This window comes from Pipistrellus hanaki (assembly GCF_964339955.1).
Source record: "Pipistrellus hanaki genome assembly, chromosome: Y".
Taxonomy (NCBI): Eukaryota; Metazoa; Chordata; class Mammalia; order Chiroptera; family Vespertilionidae; genus Pipistrellus; species Pipistrellus hanaki.
The window spans coordinates 4,205,210-4,224,174 of record NC_140525.1 but is presented as its reverse complement, the minus strand read 5'-3'; the positions used below and the strand labels follow the sequence as shown (position 1 = coordinate 4,224,174).

The 18,965-nt window shown below is 36.6% G+C and overlaps 1 protein-coding gene across 1 annotated transcript in view; it reads left to right on the top strand.

The window, feature by feature from the left end:
• The window catches only part of LOC311615831 (zinc finger X-chromosomal protein-like), a 33,222-nt gene extending 27,878 nt beyond the window's left edge, over positions 1-5,344 (top strand). Inside the window, exons 4-8 of the mRNA XM_084871264.1 lie at positions 560-709; positions 1,133-1,270; positions 1,999-2,145; positions 3,098-3,238; positions 4,018-5,344. Coding sequence (XP_084727390.1) covers positions 560-709; positions 1,133-1,270; positions 1,999-2,145; positions 3,098-3,238; positions 4,018-5,201 — 1,760 coding nt within the window. The 3' untranslated portion in view covers positions 5,202-5,344. The remainder of the gene's footprint in view (positions 1-559; positions 710-1,132; positions 1,271-1,998; positions 2,146-3,097; positions 3,239-4,017) is intronic.
• The last annotated feature ends 13,621 nt before the right edge of the window (positions 5,345-18,965 follow it).

Sequence of the window (18,965 nt, the reverse complement as noted above, 5' to 3'; positions counted from 1 at the left end):
ACACTTAGTGGGGGGTAAGGGCATGTGCAGGTGGCTGGGGAGAAATCAGTGGGAGAAACTTTAAACAAAAAGAATTAAAGAAAAGGAATAACCCCCCCGCCCCCCCCCCAAAAAAATGTGGTTGTAACTAAATTAGCTCAAGTTCCACTGGTGATAATCAAATAAAAATTAAAAAAAAGAAGCTATGAACATTAGGTAGAATATACTGATAAAGTACTTAAGTAAGATCAGTGTTTGCTGATATTGCTACTAGGATATTCTGCCCAAGATTTTTGAGAATATAATGATGTATATACCTAATGGATATAATATGTCATTTTATGACTTTTGTTAGTTTTCAAGGTTGCCAGGTGTTTTCTTTAAGTAAAGTGTTTTTTACTTTAATATCTCTTCCCACTTTGATTAGACTTTCAAAACGGGATCATTGATTCTTCTACTTTCTAAATAGTCCAGTTATATATAAGTCAAGTTAAATATTTTGTTTTTAAAAAGAACTTTTGAAAATGGTAATATTTTATTTAAGAATCTTATTATTATTGTATGTTTTTTCATTTTTTAGTAGATGATACTGGTAAAATAGAACAGAATGTTTCCTCTGGAATGGTCATGGACACAGAGTCAGAAATAAGTTCTTTGAAAGTGGATGACACTTGTCCTGAAGTCATTAAAGTGTACATTTTTAAAGCTGACCCTGGAGAGGATGACTTAGGTAAGATGAAACCCTTAGTATATTCATATATTCCAATCAAACACATCAACCTGATTACTTAGATGAGAACAGTTACATTTTTTTAGGATAATTTATAAAACAGGTTTTCACTATAATGTAAAAGCATAATATGTTAATTAGACTGGACGTTCTTCTGTACGACCTTCTGTATGAAGCCTGGCCTATGAGGGAAGCCTGAGTCCTCGATGTCTGCAGGGGCTGGAGGGAAGCCCGGGTCACAGGTGCCAAAAGGAAGCCGGTTCCAGCAGTTGAGGGAAGGAAGGCCTACTCTTGCACAAATTTCATGGATTGGGCCTCTAGTCCTAATATAAATGTGTTGGAAGAGGTTATTATTTGTTAAAGTGAAACCAAGTAAAATTAAGTTTTTACCTAAATTCTTGTACTTGTCATCTTTCCTGCTAGGTGGCACTGTGGACATCGTGGAAAGTGAACCAGAGAATGATCATGGGGAATTACTTGACCAGAATAGCAATATTTGTGTGCCAAAGGAAAAAATGGTTTATATGACCGTCAGTGACTCTAAGCAAGAAGATGATTTAAGTAAGTAGGTCACCTTTTTATGGGAGACTGTTTTATATTTCTATATGCTTTTAATTTAAAATTCAACCATATTTGAAGAAAATGAGCAGCAATATGCAGGCATATTTTATGTTCCTTATGCCGTATTTTCAAAAAAGAATATCAACTACATTTAATGTATGTTTAGTATTTTACTTAAAACAAATTATAGTAAAGGCAAAATGAAACAATTTGTTCCAATTTTTAGATTATTTACTACCCTATTTAATAAGGGAATATGCTAATAGACCGCCGCACCCTCACAAAGATGGCGGCATCCACAGTCACAAGATGACAGCACCACTCTCCTCAGCCCTGCTGGGGCCACTGCCACTTCACATGCCTGCCTCTGGAGTCTCCCTCTTCCCTCAACCCCCCAGCCGCCCAGGGCTGCCCAAGGTTCAGGTAACCAGGCCAAGCTGAAGCTTGCACTGCTGGCAGTGGCAACAACAGAGGTGTGATGGGGGTGTCGCCTTCCCCTGATTGCTGGGTCTCCTGCTCCTGAGGGCTCCCAGGCTGTGAGAGGGAGCAGGCCAGGCTGTGGGAACCCACCTCCAGTGCATGAGCACTGGGCCTCTAGTATGAAAATAATGTTCTAGGTATGTAACATTTGAACCTTTTCTGTTTGTCTTTTAACTGTATTCAAATAAGAGATTGTGGCAGACCTCTTACAAACCTTGTCTTAAAAGTGTTGTTAATTTTCTCTTTAGATGTTGCAGAAATCACTGATGAAGTTTATATGGAAGTGATTGTAGGAGAGGAGGATGCTGCTGCTGCTGCTGCTGCTGTGCATGAACAGCAAATTGATGACAATGAAATAAAAACTTTCATGCCTGTAGCATGGACAGCAGCTTATGGTAAGTGACACACTAATTAGAACAATTCCTGGTTCTTAAACATAAATTATTATTGGAAAATAGGTTTAGGTTTCAGAAATATGAAGTACCAGGACAGTGATTTAAGGAAAAATAGAGGAAGCTCATATGTTAACTAAAGGCTCAGTGCACGAAATTCCTGTACTGGTAGACCCTAGTGGCTGCTGGTTGCTGGCCAAGTACTCTCTCCCTTTCCCTGGTCAGGCTAGCCCAGGTGAACTTCCAGGTGAACTCCCAGTCAAGGGGACAATTTGCATACTGTGTTTTTATTATGTAGAAAGTTTTTTCTTTAATAACAATTTTTTTCATGCCTATTTTATGTAAAATATACTTAGGCTTTCAGCCTGAAATTTTTAATCTTGATTGTAGCTGGGACATGACTTTACAATTTTCAGTCATAATGAGGTAAGTTTATGGAAAATGATGCTAGATTTAGGAGTTGGGTAATTCCTACAGTCTCCTATATAAACTAGAGGCTCAGTGCACGAAATTCATATGTTCGTTGTGGGGGTGGGGGTCTCTCTCAGCCCAACTTGTGCCCTTTTTCAGTCCAGGAGCCCTTGGGGGATGTCCTACTGATTGCTTAGGCCTGCTCCCCATGGGCCTAAGTCATCAGTTGGACATCCTTAGCACTGCTGCGGAGGCAGGAGAAGCTCCCTCTACTGCCACTGCCCTCACCTGCTATGAGCCTGGCTTCTGACTGAGCAGCGCTCCCCATGTGGAAGCGCACCAACCACTCAGCTCCTGTGTTGAGTGTCTGCCTCCTGGTGGTCAGTGTGTATTATAGTGATCATTAGCTTTTTATTATATAGGATGTATACTCATAAAACTCATTAGCGAGGAAATTTCATCATTCATAAATATCATGACTTTAATTCTTATAGTTATAATGAAAGAATTCTGTATAATTTTATATTTTAATGCTTATTATTAGATGATAATTCTGACGGAATTGAAAACCAGAATGTCACTGGAAGTGCCCAATTACACATAGATGAGTCTGCAGGACTTGGCAGACTGTCTAAACAAAAACAAAAGAAAAGGAGAAGACCTGATTCCAAGCAGTACCAAACAGGTGAGGGCACACAAGTTCCACAACACAGTGTGTTTTGTGAGCTCTCAGATAAAATTAGTATGTATCTATAAAAGTTTTATAATGGCATTTTAACTGCTAAACTACATGTAGCTTTTATGTTTTGAATTGACAAATATAATTTTAAGAATTTGGTGATATTCAGGAATGATTTCCTTGAATAAAAAGAAATCATCTTTGGAACAGACATTCAGGAAAAAATCAAAACCTTAGGTTATTTTAGTGGAAATAAAATTAAATTCCTAAAGTATGTTAGTTAACTTTCAGTGGATAATTTTAAAGAATCTGTTATTGACAGTATAAGCAGGCATCACTTATAGAGGAGGAAGACAAATAATTTGGTTATTTTTTGGGCCTATTCCTTTCCTGTATTGTTTTGTATACTTATTTGCATATTAAAATTTTCATAGTAGTGATTAAAATTTAAGTTAGCATAAATTTGTCTTGGAGTAAAGAAGGTTGTAATGTTGAACTTTTTTTCTATGAATTATTTTCAGTAGATATCTAAATTTATGTAGCTTTAAATTAGTACTTTATTTCTTTTAATCTGGGAGTGAGATTGTTACAGACTGAAGTTTTTGGAACAGATTCTGTTTATTAGTAGACTGCTATATTTATTTTTGTTGACACAATAAAGAAATGCTAATCTGATTTAGGAGTGCTTATTCATCCAATTATGTTTGAAATAGACACTTTATAGTTTTGTGGAAATCAAAATAGAACTTGGTTTGATGTCTCATGTGCCTTTCTTTTTTTTTTAGCAATTATAATTGGCCCTGATGGACAACCCATAACTGTCTATCCTTGCATGATTTGTGGGAAAAAATTTAAGACCAGAGGTTTTTTGAAAAGGCACATGAAAAACCATCCTGAACACCTTGCCAAAAAGAAGTACCACTGTACTGACTGTGATTTCACTACCAATAAGAAGATAAATTTACATAACCACCTGGAAAGCCACAAGCTGACCAATGAGACAGAGAAGAACATTGAATGCAATGAATGTGGGAAACATTTCCCTCATTCTGGAGCTTTATTTACTCAGAAAATGGTGCATAAAGAAAAAGGAACCAACAAAGTGTATAAGTGTAAATTTTGTGACTATGAAACAGCTGAACAAGCGTTATTGAAACGCCATCTTTTGGCAGTCCACAGCAAGAACTTTCCTCATATTTGTGTGGAGTGCGGTAAAGGTTTTCGTCACCCCTCAGAGCTCAAAAAGCACATGCGAATCCATACTGGGGAGAAGCCATACCAATGCCAGTACTGTGAATATAAGTCTGCAGACTCTTCTAACTTGAAAACGCACGTAAAAACTAAGCATAGTAAAGAGACACCATTCAAGTGTGACATTTGTCTTTTGAATTTCTCAGATATCAAAGAGTTGAAGCAACATGCTCTTATTCACCAAGAACGCAAAATACACCAGTGTTTGCATTGCGACCACAAGAGTTCAAACTCAAGTGATTTGAAACGACATATAATTTCAGTTCACACAAAGGACTACCCCCATAAGTGTGATATGTGTGATAAAGGCTTTCACAGGCCCTCAGAACTTAAAAAACATGTTGCTGCCCACAATGGTAAAAAAATGCACCAATGTAGACATTGTGATTTTAAGATTGCAGATCCATTTGTTCTAAGTCGCCATATTCTCTCAGTTCACACAAAAGATCTTCCATTTAGGTGTAAGAGATGTAGAAAGGGATTTAGGCAACAGAATGAGCTTAAAAAGCATATGAAGACACACAGTAGCAGGAAGGTGTATCAGTGTGAGTACTGTGAGTATAGCACTACAGATGCCTCAGGCTTTAAACGACATGTTATTTCCATTCATACAAAAGATTACCCTCACCGTTGTGAGTACTGCCAGAAAGGATTCCGGAGACCTTCGGAAAAGAACCAGCACATAATGCGGCATCATAAAGAACTTGGTCTGCCATAATGATACTTGAACAGATGTTTGTGAAGATGCTGGCCTTGAAGCAGAAAATTCATTTTAAAGCCAGTCAGTCTCACATACAGAACTGTACATTGATTTATGGTATGTGCAAATGAAATATTACCTCTAGTTGACTTTTTTTACATTTAATACCAGAGGGTGTTCTATATCCTATTAGTTTGTTTAATGAGAGAAAAGTAGCAACAATCAAGTTGCCTTTATTTAAATAATATCTTATTCTATTTTTTTAAGTCTTAGAAATCTTACTATTTATTTAACTATTTATTTACTTTGATGGTACTCTTTTAAAAGTGAGAATGCATACAATTGGTAACTCTAAAAATGGTCATTTGATATTTCTCTACTAAGTTTCTTTTTATATTAAATAGAAATATTTGCTAATGTAAATGGGAGATACTTTTAGGTTTAATTGACATATGAAAGTCATTCCTAATATTTTTCAGACCACATGACGATGAAACTTCCTTATGATAACGTTAGTATGTTTGCAATTAATTTTCACTTAGTTGAGAAGACAAAATATGCTTTCTTTGACTTCCTTTGTACTGTTTACATTCTACATTCTGTCAGTACAATACACTTTTAGAAGATCTTATTGAAATGTGTTGAGTATTCCTATTTTAGAGAGGCTGTATTCTACGAATGAGACTTACTGTGAACTGAATTTTGAGTTAACTTTTGACTCAGGATATTTTACAATTTGGTGTTTAAGTGGACCCTAACTTTTACATGTGCTTCTATGTTGCTTATTTTACCTATGTAAACATACAATACCAAATTTAAGTCTATAGTATTAAGTTTACAATAAATGGAAAGATTCAGGAATGTACAAAAGAGCATTTCACAAACTTGCTACTATTTAGAGAGATTAAAATTCAGCTAAAGCATAACTAGGGAAATAAGAGACACTAGTGTTTTTAAAGACTGAAGTTATTTTTCTCTTAAATTTCTTTGGTAATTGGAAAACAGAAGTTAAGGTATTTCTAAATAGAGTATATCCTTACAATTTTAGCTCATAACTTGAGTTTTGAAAAGCTAATGGCTATCCAGACATAAATCTCTTGGTTCTTCCTCAGAAGCCTATAAGAGAAATGTTTTTTTCACAAAGTATGAAGGATTTAAGAGGCAGTGGCTTCATGTACCGGAGAATGGGTGCTAATAACACTTAGCTAGTTCATAGTTCAGCCTGCCTTTTTTAATAGTTAGCAGAGTTGCAAATATTTAATATTAAAAAAAAATTTGAAGAGGCTTGGAATCACCAGTTTTGCCCTTCATTAGGTATTGACATTATACTGTCAATGAGTCATAAAAATAGATATAAAATTAATTCAAATAGTTTATTAGAATTTGGTTTTATGAATTCATGTTTTCAAAAATAGAAACTTTTTAGGTTACTTAAATTGGCTATTGCCCATTGTGGGAGATTAGAAATTTTTATTCCCACTGATAAACTATGTTACAGTGCTTCTTTCTACTCTTGCTGTAAAGTTTTTACCTTTTGCCACTAATATTCATATTCAGAAGTTATATTTGTAGGGTTAGAAATCTAAATATGTGAGGGCTTTAAGACTCTGTGAAAGCAAGATTCATTTAGGTCTAAATCAAATGCTTTAAACATACAGTAATTTAAGCTTATGCCAACCAAAGCCACAAGGTTTTTGGTGCCTCTTATGCCTTCTTGGCCTTCATATATGTCCTCACCTCTTTTTTAGTGTTCATCTTGGTTCTATTCTTGTAATGTCTTATTATTTTGTGTGAGAATTTAAAAAAAGTTTCCTTTAATTTGTACGCCCCCCCTAGTAATATAAAGTAAAAACGTTTAAATGAAAGTTTACATTAAAAGTTTTTAAAACAAGATAGTGATTTATATTTTTAAAATGTAAAGAACACAACACTTTACATACTTTATTTTCTCACATAGACTGAAGTTACACAGTTCTTTTGTTTTTAGCACAGTATTGAAACCTTTAAAAGGTAATTAATACTGTAAAATATTTGTTTTTATAAAGCAAGTGAAATTATATATACTGTTATGTATTGATATTAGTTGCAGGCTATTTTAATTTTTAAAACAATTTAATTAGCAAAGCTAAAAAAATGTTTCTGTTTAATGTTTAAAGAGGTGCAGATTTTTACAAGAACATAAGTTATTGTTTTATTGAAATAGCCTATTAAATATTGTCTTCCTCTGTACACATTGTAAAATACTTAAAGTAAAATATGAAATTCGTACAGAAAACTGTGACACTATTGTAAATGTGTACTTGAGGATAACATACAAAAATAAAGTTAGAATATTTTTCTGTTTATCAGTGTTTAGTGTATTTGATACCAATATTAACACTTTTTCTTAAGAAAAAACACACACCAAAACTATGCAGTGGACTATTTTTGTTTTCCCAATTTTTAAATTCATTTTATGTAACATCTAGAGGCACCCCCCAACCCCTGCATGAAATTTGTGTGTGTGTCCCTCAGCCCAGCCTGCCCCCTCTCCAGTCTGGGACCCCTAGAGGGCAGCCAGACATCCCTCTCACAATCCAGGACTGCTGACTCCCAACTGCTTGCCTGCCTACCTTCCTGATTGCCCCTAACCGCTTCTGCCTGTCAGCCTGGTCACCCCCTAACCACTCCCCTGCCAGCCTGATCACCCCCTAACCACTTGCATGCCAGCCTGATCCATGCTTACCGTATCTACTGGCGTATAAGACACTTTTGAAACGAAAAAGTCAACCGATAATCGGGGGTCGTCTTATATGCCGAGTATATCCTGAAAAAACGTCTCGATATGCCGCTAAGCGACTTTTCCAACTCGATCCCGAAAATTGTCTGGATATGCCGCTAAACGAATTTTCCAACTCGATCCCGTACCAATTAATGCAAGGCTGCTCGGAGCGCCTAACTCAGCCAATCCAAGCAAGCTTTTTATGCATGCAAATTATACACGTTCTGTACCCGAAGCTACACTGGGTTCTACTAAAAAGCCTGCTCAGATTGGCCAGAGTCAGAGAGGCGGTCTATTAAAAAAAGAACTGGTGTTGCCTCGGAAGTGGGGGGTAGTCTTATACAGCGAATATAGGCCTAAACCTATGTTTTAACTGTAAAATTAGGGGGTCGTCTTATACTCCCGGTCATCTTATATGCCGGAAAATATGGTAACTGCTCCCCTGCCAGCCCGATTACCTGTAACTGCCCTTCCTGCTTGCCTGGTCATCCTTAACTGCCCTCCCCTGCTAACCTGTTCACCCCTAAATTGCCCTTTTCTACCGCCCTGGTCACCCCTAACTGTTCTCCACTGCAAGCCTAGATCCTCCCAACTGCCTTTCTCTGAAGCCTAGGTCCCCACCAACTGTCCTCTCTGGCTGGCCCAATTACCCCCAACTGCCCACCCCTGCTGGCCTGGTCACCCCCAACTGCCCTCCCTTCCCATCTTGTGACGATGCGGGAGTGGCCAAAATGTGATGCACGGATGTGAGGGTCAATTTGTATATTAACTATTAAATAGGATGAAATGAAAATGCTTAATTTTTAATTTTGTGACTTTAATGTAGATGTTAATCCCATTTGCAAGTAACATTTTAGAATAGTTAAATTAGTAAGTCCTTTAATCATTCGTTGAAATTCATTTTTATTTTTATCGTCACAAAAGGATGTATTATTTAATATCTCTAGTTCTGAGATAAATTTCCCATAATTACATGTTTTTACATTTATATTTTTAAAATTTGTTGGCGTGATACTGGGTAATAATATATATGTTTCAGTGTACATTTCTATGATACATCATCAGTATGTTGCATTGTGTATCAACCACTCTAGTCTCCTTCAATCCACATATATTTGACTCTCTTTACTCTCTTTATTCTTTCCCCAGGCCCCTTCCTTTTGGTAACCACTATAATGTTGTCTGGATATGATTTTTGGTTTTTCTTGTTTGTTCCTTTGCTGCTTTCAATTTTATGTCCCACAGTGAGTGAAATCATATGGCTCTTGTCCTTTTCAATTTAACTTACTTTACTTAGCATGCTATTCTTAAGATGCATCATGTTGTTGCAAATGGCAGTATTTTACCCTTTCTCATAGCTGAGTAGTATTCCATTGTCCGTATGTATCAATTATTCATCAGAGGGCACGTAGTTTGTTTTCATTTCATAGCAGCAGTGAACATGGCAATACATGTGTCTTTATGAATAGTGGTTTCAAATTTATTTGGTTCATACCAGAAGAGGGATTGCTGGACCAATTGGTAGATAATTTTTTTTAGCACTTAATATTCATTTCATACACAACACTAAGTTAATTCAGCAGTCAGTGATGATAATTACTATCTCCATAGCAAGATGCCGTCTCCTAGAGTTATCTCTGTTTCACCAGTTGGGAGGACTGTAGTGGATATTAACATACTATAAAATGGATTATTGCCAAAGTAAAAAATCAGAAGTTAACTAAAAGTTATTTGGAGTTATCTTAGTTCATTTGGGCTGCTGTAACTGTACTGTATACTGGCAAACATGTCTCTCAGTTCTAGAGGCTGTGAAGTCCAAGATTAAATTGTTAGTAGATTCGTTGTCTATAATGGGCCCACTTACTAGTTCATGGACAGCCTTCTTTTTGTGTCTTCACTGGTACAAGAAAGGTGGAATGTTTCTGAGTTCTCTTTTGAGGTCACTAGTTTTATTTATTCATCCAACAGATCTAATTATATTTCAATATGGATTTTAGGCTAACCTCCTAATTAGGTTTCTATATAAGATTTTTAGGAGAGCATAAACATTTAAGCCATATTAATATTTAAAATAAGGATTGTGACATTTAGATGTTTAATGAGTTAAAATTTAGGAAACATTCCTGGCTTGTGTAACTATGGGCTTGTGCAATGAAGTATGTCTGGTTCCATTCCTGGTCAAGGGGAAAATACTTTGGTGTCAGGTTCTATTACTGGCTCCATTTGGGGCTTGTGTGGTTCTTGTGCAGGTGGCAATCAATTGATATGTCTCATTCACATCTCTTTTTCTTTCTTTCCCACCCGCCCGCCCTATCTTCCTCCTTGTCTTTTTTTTCCTCTTCTGCTTTCTCCTCTGCCCCCTCCTTCCATCCATTCTCTAAAAATGCAATTTAAAAACTATCCTCTAGTAAGGATTTGATTTTTAAAAACTTAAACAACAGGCATCATCTTACAGTTTAGTGTCATTAATTCATTGGTAATGGTCTGCAGTAATAACCTCTATTTAGTTTTGATATATCTTTAATTTTATTTTTTATTAATTTTATTTTAAAAAGGTTTGTTTTTTAATTTTGCTAGGTCAAAATTTATGAGCAAGGCCAAAAAACCACAAACCAGAGACAAAATATTTGCATTTCCGATCAGAGAAAAAGAGCTAATTTCTCTACAATAAAAAGAATAAGAAATAATCCTATGGAAAAATAGATTAAAAATATAAATAGAAAAAGAATCAAACATTAAACTTAATGGAAAAAATGTTCTAGTCATTCAAAAGAAATGCAAATTAAAATTACATCAAGAATTCATTGTTTGTTTATGATCACTTTTGTATTATTAAATTATCTGTGTACATATCTTACTATTGCTCTCTCCTCCCATATATGCCCTCCCTCCCCAGAGTTTTGTGTCCATTGGTTGTACTTATATGCATGTATACAAATTCGTCGGTTGAACTCTTTTCTTTTTTTTAAATATATTTTATTGATATTTTACAGAGAGGAAGGGAGAGAGAGAGCTAGAAACGTTGATGAGAGAGAAACATTGATCAGCTGCCTCCTGCACAGCCTTCACCGAGGATGTGCCTGCAACAAATGTACATGCCCCTGACCGGAACTGAACCTGGGACCTTTCAGTCCGCAGACCGACACTCTACCACTGAGCCAAACCGGCTTCTGCTCATCAGTTGAACTCCTATCTCCTCCAGATCTCCCTACCCTCCCTGCTGTAATTTGACAGTCCGCTTGTTGCTTTACTGTCTCTATGTCTACCTTTTGGTTCATCAGTTTATAATGTTCTTTAATATCCATAAATGAGTGAGGTCATGTGGTATTTCTCTTTCATTGACTGGCTTATTTCACTCAGCATGGTATTCTCCAATTTCATCCAGGTTGCTGCAAATGATAATTCTTTTTTTTTAAATATATTTTATTGACTTTACACAGAGAGGAATTGAGAGGGATAGAAAGTTAGAAAATCGATGAGAGAGAAACACCGACCAGCTGCCTCTTGCACACCCCCCACTGCGGATGTGTCCGCAACCAAGGTACATGCCTTTGACTGGAATCGAAACTGGGACCTTTCAGTCCGCAGGCCGATGCTCTATCCACTGAGCCAAACCGATCCCGGCGATAATTCCTTTTTTATGGCAGCATAGTATTCCACTGTGTAGATATACCATGGTTTTTTTGATCCACTCCTCTGCTGACGGGCATCTAGGCTGCTTCCAAATTCTAGCTATTGTAGATTATGGTGCTATGAACATGGGGGTGCATATATCCTTTCTGATTGGAGTTACTAGTTTCTTGGGATATATTCCTAAGGAGTGGGATTACTGAGTCAAATGGGAGTTCCATTTTCAGTTTTTTGAGGAAACTCCACACTGTTCTCCACAGTGGTTGCACCAGTCTGCATTCCCACCAGCAGTGCACGAGGTTTCCTTTTTCTCCGCAACCTCGCCAACACTTGTCGTTTATTGATTTCTTGATGTTGGCCATTCTGACAGGTGTGAGATGGTACCGCATTGTCGTTTTGATTTGCATCTCTCGGATAATTAGTGACTTTGAGCATGTTTTCATGTGCCTCTTGGCCTTCGTTCTGTCTTCTTTTGAAAAGATTCTATTTAGGTCCATTGCCCATTTTTTAATTGGCTCATGTATCCTTCTTTTATTTAGTTGTATAAGCCGTCTGTAGATCTTGGCGATTAAACGTTTATCAGTGATAACATTTGCAAATATGTTCTCCCACTCAGTGGGCTTTCTTGTTGTTTTGTGAATGGTTTCTTTTGCTATAAAAAAGCTTTTTATTTTGATGTAGTCCCATTTATTTATTTTCTCTATAGCTTCCATTGCCCTAGGGGCAGTATCAGTGAAGAAGTTCTTTTGGCATATGTCTGAGATTTTGCTGCCTGTGGATGCCTCTAGTATTTTAATGGTTTCCAGTGTTATGTTTAAGTTCTGTATCCATTTTGAGTTTATTTTTGTATATGGTGTAAGTTGGTGATCTAGTTTCATTCTTTTGCATATATCTGTCTAATTTTCCCAACACCATTTATTGAAGAGACTGTCTTGACTCCATTGTATGTTCAGCCTCCTTTGTCAAATATTAATTGAGCATAGTGATTTGGGTTGATAACTGGATTCTCTAGTCTATTCCATTGATCTATATATCAGTTCTTATGCCAGTACCAGGCTATTTTGAGAACAGTTGTTTTGTAATACAGCTTGTAATCTGGTATTGAGATCCCTTCTACTTTATTCTTCCTTCTCAGGATTGCTGTGGCTATTTGGAGTCTTTTGTTGTTCCAAATGAATTTTTGGAGAGTTCTTTCTAGGTCAGTGAAATATGGCATTGGTATTTTAGTGGGGAGAGCATTGAACTTATAAATTGCTATGTGAAGTATGGACATTTTCATGATGTGATTCTACCAATCCATGAACATACTGTGTTCTTCCATCTGTTTATATCTTCCTCTATCTCTTTTTTCAGTGTCATGTAGTTTTCTGTGTATAGCTCTTTTACCTCAGTTAACTTTATTCTTAGGTATCTTAATTTTTTGGTGCGATGGTAAATGGGATTGCTTTTTTAGTCTCTGTTTCTGTAATTTCGCTGTTTGTGTATAGAAATGTCATGGATTTCTTGGCATTAATTTTGTATCCTGCTAAATTGCCAAATTCATTTATTAAATCAATTAGTTTGTTGACTGAGTCCTTTGGTCTTTTTCATGTACAATATCATGTCATCTGCAAATACGGATAACTTCTTCTTTTCCGATTTGGATGCCTTTTATTTCCTCTTCTTGTCTGATTGCAATGGCTAGTACTTCCAGTACTATGTCAAACAGGAGTGGTGAAAGTGGGCATCCCTGTCTTGTTCCTGTTCTTAGAGGGAATGGTTTTAGTTTTTGCCCATTGAGTATGATGTTGGCTGTGGGTTTATCATATATAGCTTTTATTATGTTGAGGTATGATCCTTGTACTCCCACCTTGTTGAGAGTTTTTATCAGGAAAGGGTGTTGGATTTTATCAAATGCTTTTTCTGCATCAATTGATATCACTATATGATTTTTATCTCTCAGTTTGTTTATGTGATGTATCACCTTTATTGATTTGCAGATATTGTACCATCCTTGCATTCCTGGAATAAATCCTACTTGGTCGAGGTGTATGATCTTTGTGATGTTCTACTGGAGCCGATTTGCTAGAATTTTGTTGAGGATTTTGGCATCTATGTTCATGAGGGATATTGGCCTGTAATTCTCTTTCATTGAGTTGTCTTTATCTGGTTTTAGTATTAGGGTGATGTTGGCTTATAGAAGGAGTTTGGAAGTGTTCCTTCCTCTTGAACTTTTTTGAATAGTCTGAGGAGGATAGGTTTTAGTTCTCCTTGAATGTTTGGTAAAACTCTCCTGTGAAGCCATCTGGCCTTGGGCTTTTGTTTTCTGGGAGCTTTTTGATGATTGCTTCAATTTCTTCCATAGTTACTGGCCTATTGAGCTGTTTAGATTCTTCCTGATTGAGTTTTTGGAAGGTTGTATTTTTCTAGGAAAATGTCCATTTCCTCCAACATGTCCAGTTTGTTGGAAAAGAGTTTGTAGTATTTTGTAACAATCCTTTGTATATTGGCGGGGTCTGTTGTTATTTCACCTCTTTCATTTCTGATTTTGTTTATTTGGATCCTCTCTTTGTTTCTTGGTTAGCCTGGCTAGAGGTTCATCAATCTTGTGTATCCTTTCCAAGAACCAGCTCTTGGTTTTGTTGATCTTTTGTATTGTTTCTTTGTTCTCTGTGTCATTTATCTCCACTCTGATTTTTGTTATTTCCTTTCTTTTGCTTTTCTTGTTGATCTTTATCTAACTCTTTGAGTTGTAGAATTAGATAATTTGTTACCTTTTTTCTTGTTTTTTTTTGCAATAGGGTTGTATAGATATGAACTTCCCTCTCAAAACTGCTTTTGGTATGTCCCATAGATTTTGAATTGTTGTGTTTTCATTGTCATTTATTTCCAGGATGTTTTTAATTTGTTTCTTGATTTCTCTGGTAACCCAGTCCTCGTTTAATAGCATGCTATTTAGTCTCCATGTGTTTGATTTCTTTGGATTATTTTCATTGTATTTAATTTCCAGTTTTATGCCCCTATGATGTGAGAAGATGCTTGATATGATTTCTATCTTCTTGAATTTGAACAGACTTTGCCTATGTCCCAACATGTAGTGTATCTTTGGAAATGAGAAGAATGTATATTCTGTGGCTTTGGGGTGGAATATTCTGAAGATGTCAATTAATTCCATCTGGTCTAGTTAGTCATTTAGGATTGATATTTCTTTGCTGATTTTGTTTAGAGGATTTGTCCAAAGTGACAGTGGGGTATTAAAATCTCCTACTATGATTGTATTGCTATTAATCTCTATCTAATGTCCTCCAGCAGTTTTTTTTTTTAATGTATTTGGGTGCTCCCATATTGGGTGCATATATATATTTACCAGGGTTATTTCTTCTTGTTGGATTGCTCCCTTTAGTATTATGAAGTGGCCTTCATTATCTCTTGTTATGTCCTTCACTCTGAGATCTAATTTGTCAGATATAAGTATTGCTACCCCAGCTTTCTTTTCATTTCCATTCACTTGGAAGACCTTTTTCCATCCCTTCACCCTCAGTCTGTGTGCATCTTTTTTTCTGAAGTGGGTTTCTTGTAGACAACAGATATATGGGTCTTGTTTTCTTATCCAATCCGTTGCCCTATATCTTTTGATTGGAGCATTTAATCCATTTGCATATAAAGTTATTGATAGGTACTTATTTGACGCCATTTTTATTCTATACCTCTGTGTTCCTTCTTCCTTTTCTATTTCCTTATTTTTACAGTAGCCCCTTTTGCATTTTTTGCATTGCTGGTTTGGTGGGGATAAATTTCTTTAGTCTTTTTTTGTTTGTGAAGCTCCTGATTTCCCCTTCAATTTTGATTGATAGCCTTGCTGGGTACAGTATTCCTTGCATAACTTTGTATATTTCATCTCATTCCCTTCTGGCCTGATGAGTTTCTGTTGAGAAATCAGTTGCTAGTCTAATGGGGGTTCCTTTATATGTAACTTTCTGTCTCTCTCTGGCAGCTTTTAAGATTCTTACTTTGTCATTGGTGTTTGCTAATTTAATTATAATATGCCTTGGTGTCGTTTTTTTGGGATTTATTTTGCTTGAGATTCTGTGAGCTTCTTGTATTTGTGTGGGTTTTTTCTTCTTTATATTAGGAAAGTTTTCTGTCCTTATTTCTTGAAACTGTTTTCCAATGCCTTCCCTCAGTTTCCTTTTCTTCTGGAACCCCTAGTATTCTAATATTGTTTGTTTTGTATTGTCCTAAAGTCCCCGTAGGCTGTCCTCTTGCTTTTTATTTTATTTTTCTCTAGAAGCTGCTCTAATTGTGTATTTTTTTCCATCTTGTCTTCTAGCTTACTGATATGGTCCTCTGCTTCTTCTAGTCTATTTTTGATGCTTTCTATTGAGTTCTTTACAGTAGTGATGTCATTTTAAAAAATATATATTTTATTGATTTTTTAAAGAGAGGAGGGGAGAAGATAGAGAGCTAGAAACGTCGATGGGAGAGAAACATCGACCAGCTGCCTCTTGCACACCCCCATTTGGGGATGTGCCCGCAACCAACGCACATCCCCCTGACTGGAATCAAACCCGGGACCTTTCAGTCCGCAGACAGACGCTCTACCACTGAGCCAAACCAGTCTCAACTAGTAATGTCATTTTTTATTTCTTCTTGGTTCATCTTCATTTTCTCTTGTTTCTTCTTCATTTTCCTTTGTTTCTTATTCATATTGTCAGAGTTGTCTTCCATTTTTTTTTAACCATCTTATGATATTACTCTGAATTCTTGCTCTGGTAGGTTGCTTGCCTCTAACTCGTTTACTTCCTTTTCTGGTGATGCCTGCTTTTCTTTCATATGCGGCTGACTCTTTGTTTCCCTATGGTCTCTCTTTTTAGGATGTCTGGTTATGTAGGTCTCTGTCTCCTGTGTTGATTTAAAGGCACAAAATACAACACGGGTAGGTACAACACACAAGGCACTGAAGAAATGTATTTGCAATATTTATAACCTCCAATAAAGGTGACTACTAGGTAAAGGCAAATAGGGGATAGGAGAGAAAGAAGAAGAATAAAAAGAGAAGATGGAGGGAGATAAAAAGATAGGGAAAAAAAAGAAAAGAAAAAATTGGATTGTCAAAATGAAATTGGGAAACATTGAGAAAAATAGAGAGCAAGAGACAAGAAAGAGACTAAGAGAGAAAGGGGGAACAAACTATATATATGGGGAGAGAATTTCAATAGAACAACCACTAATCCCAGCAAATCCTGCAACAGTTTCTGGAGAATAATACAATCTACAACACCCACTAAAATTTAGCAAAGGAAGGGAAAACTGAAGCAAAAAAACAAACAAAAACGAAGCAAATAAAAAAATACCAAGCAACAGCAACAACAAAAGAATAAGCAAAATAATCTTAGTAAAAAGCATAAAATTACAATATAATCAACATTCACACAAACAGCTTCAAAAGGACAGAGAGGAAAACAATTTATTTTCCCTAGTTAATACAGCTCAGAGAGGTGTATGTATGCACTTGGCACAGGGGATTGGAAATTAGATATGTAAGTAGGGTAGAAATTTTAGCAGGGGGAGACAGAAAGAGTAGGGAAAATCTAAAGCAGGAAATGGTTAAGATAAACAGGATAGAAAAAGGGAAAAGGTTAGGAAGATAGTGATGGTGTAAAGATCATGTTGAGATTGGGTTAAATGGTGGTAAAGGAGAAATTAAAATAGAATGAAGAATATTAATTCCAATGTAAAATAAAGAGAAAATAAAATGGCCCTTAAAAAAAAGAAAAGAAAAAGGAAACAAAAAAGTTAAAATAGCAGTAGTAATAATGCTGATTGAACCTAAAATTGTAATAATTAAAAAGGTAAAATCAAGGTGGAAAAAAAAGGAAAATATTTGTTTCTTAAGTAAAAGATCCAAAAAATGAAAATAAAATAAAAAAATTTAAAAATTAGCAAAAATAGTGTGCAGTTGTGAAGGCCATTCACTTCCTTTGTTATTCTGTTTGGCATGCCTGTTAATAAGTCCAGACAGTATTGCAGTTCTCTGCGTTCCACTGCACCTCAGTGTTGTAAGCTAGTCCTTAATTTTAAGATGGCGATCTCTTAGTTTCTTGGTTTTTGATTAAATAAAAGTAGTAATAAATACAATCAGTTTGTACTCCAGCCCCTAGGTGGCAGTGTTTCTGGATTGATGTCCCCATCTTTTTGGCTGCTCCAGCCTTCTTTCTCTATGGCACCCAATACCGATTTTGCCTCAGAGCTGAATCCCAGACCATCTCTCCCTACTCTGCTTCCCAGCTTCCAGAAAAAGTTTCCCCCTGCCGTCTCTCAGGGCCAGCCAATCTGGGTGGTCTCGCCTTTGGAATCAGAAGGGAAGGGTTGCAGGGGAACCATTCTAGGTGTGCGATGGGCTAGTCTGTGTGCACTTACAAACAGATTGCTTTCCAATTCCTATGTTCTCCGTCCATGTCTGATCAGAATGGGTTGCTCCCTAGAGAACCCCACTATTAGCAACCTTGGGGAACCCTTGGGGAACCCCGTCCACTCTCTTGGGTCATGCCAGACCCAACAGCAGGGGACTTTTGTGTACTCAGATTTCTGCAGTCCCAGTGCGTGTGCTTTTGTCTCTGCAGCTGCTGCCACAGCTTCTGCAGCTGCCACCTCCACTTCAGGGACCCAAACACCCCACATTATCCCCGGCAAAATCCAACCTTTCTGTGGAATCTGCATGTCCGCACCAGTCGGGGCCCCACAGCTGCTCGGTGGTCTCCACAGTTGTATTTTTCAGGTCTCAGATAAGATCCCCAGTTGCAGCTCTGATGTGGTTGTGAGGGGCAGCAAGTACAAGTATTTACCTGTGCCGTCATCTTCCCAGACAATATCTCTAATTTTAAAGGTAAAGATTCTATAGTTCTTCACCTCTAGAAATATGTTTGCCTAATTTAATTAGTAATAGAAATTTGAGATCAATATTAAGAGAATATGATGAGAAAAATACTATGATTTCACTTATGTGTGGGATCTAAATAATGTAAACAAAACAGAAACATACGGATAGAGGGGGGGGGTGGGGTTTGAGTGAAAAGGTGAAGGAATTGATTAGTAAATTGGTAATTATTGAAGAGAGGGATTTAAAGTACAGCATAGGGAATCTATATAAAAACCTAAGTGACCTTTTTGACTACATAGGTTGATTCCCAGTAAGGGCATATGCCCAGGTTGCAGTTTCTGTGGGGAGTATAGGAGACAGATGATCAATGATTCTCTCTCATCATTGATGTTTGTTTCCATCTCGCTTCTTTATGAAATTAAAAAATGTATATTTTAAAAAATCAAAAGCAATTTGTCCTGGCTGGTGTGGCTTAATGTAAGAGTCTGTTGGCCCAGACACTGAAGGGCTGCAGGTGTGATCCTCAGTTAAG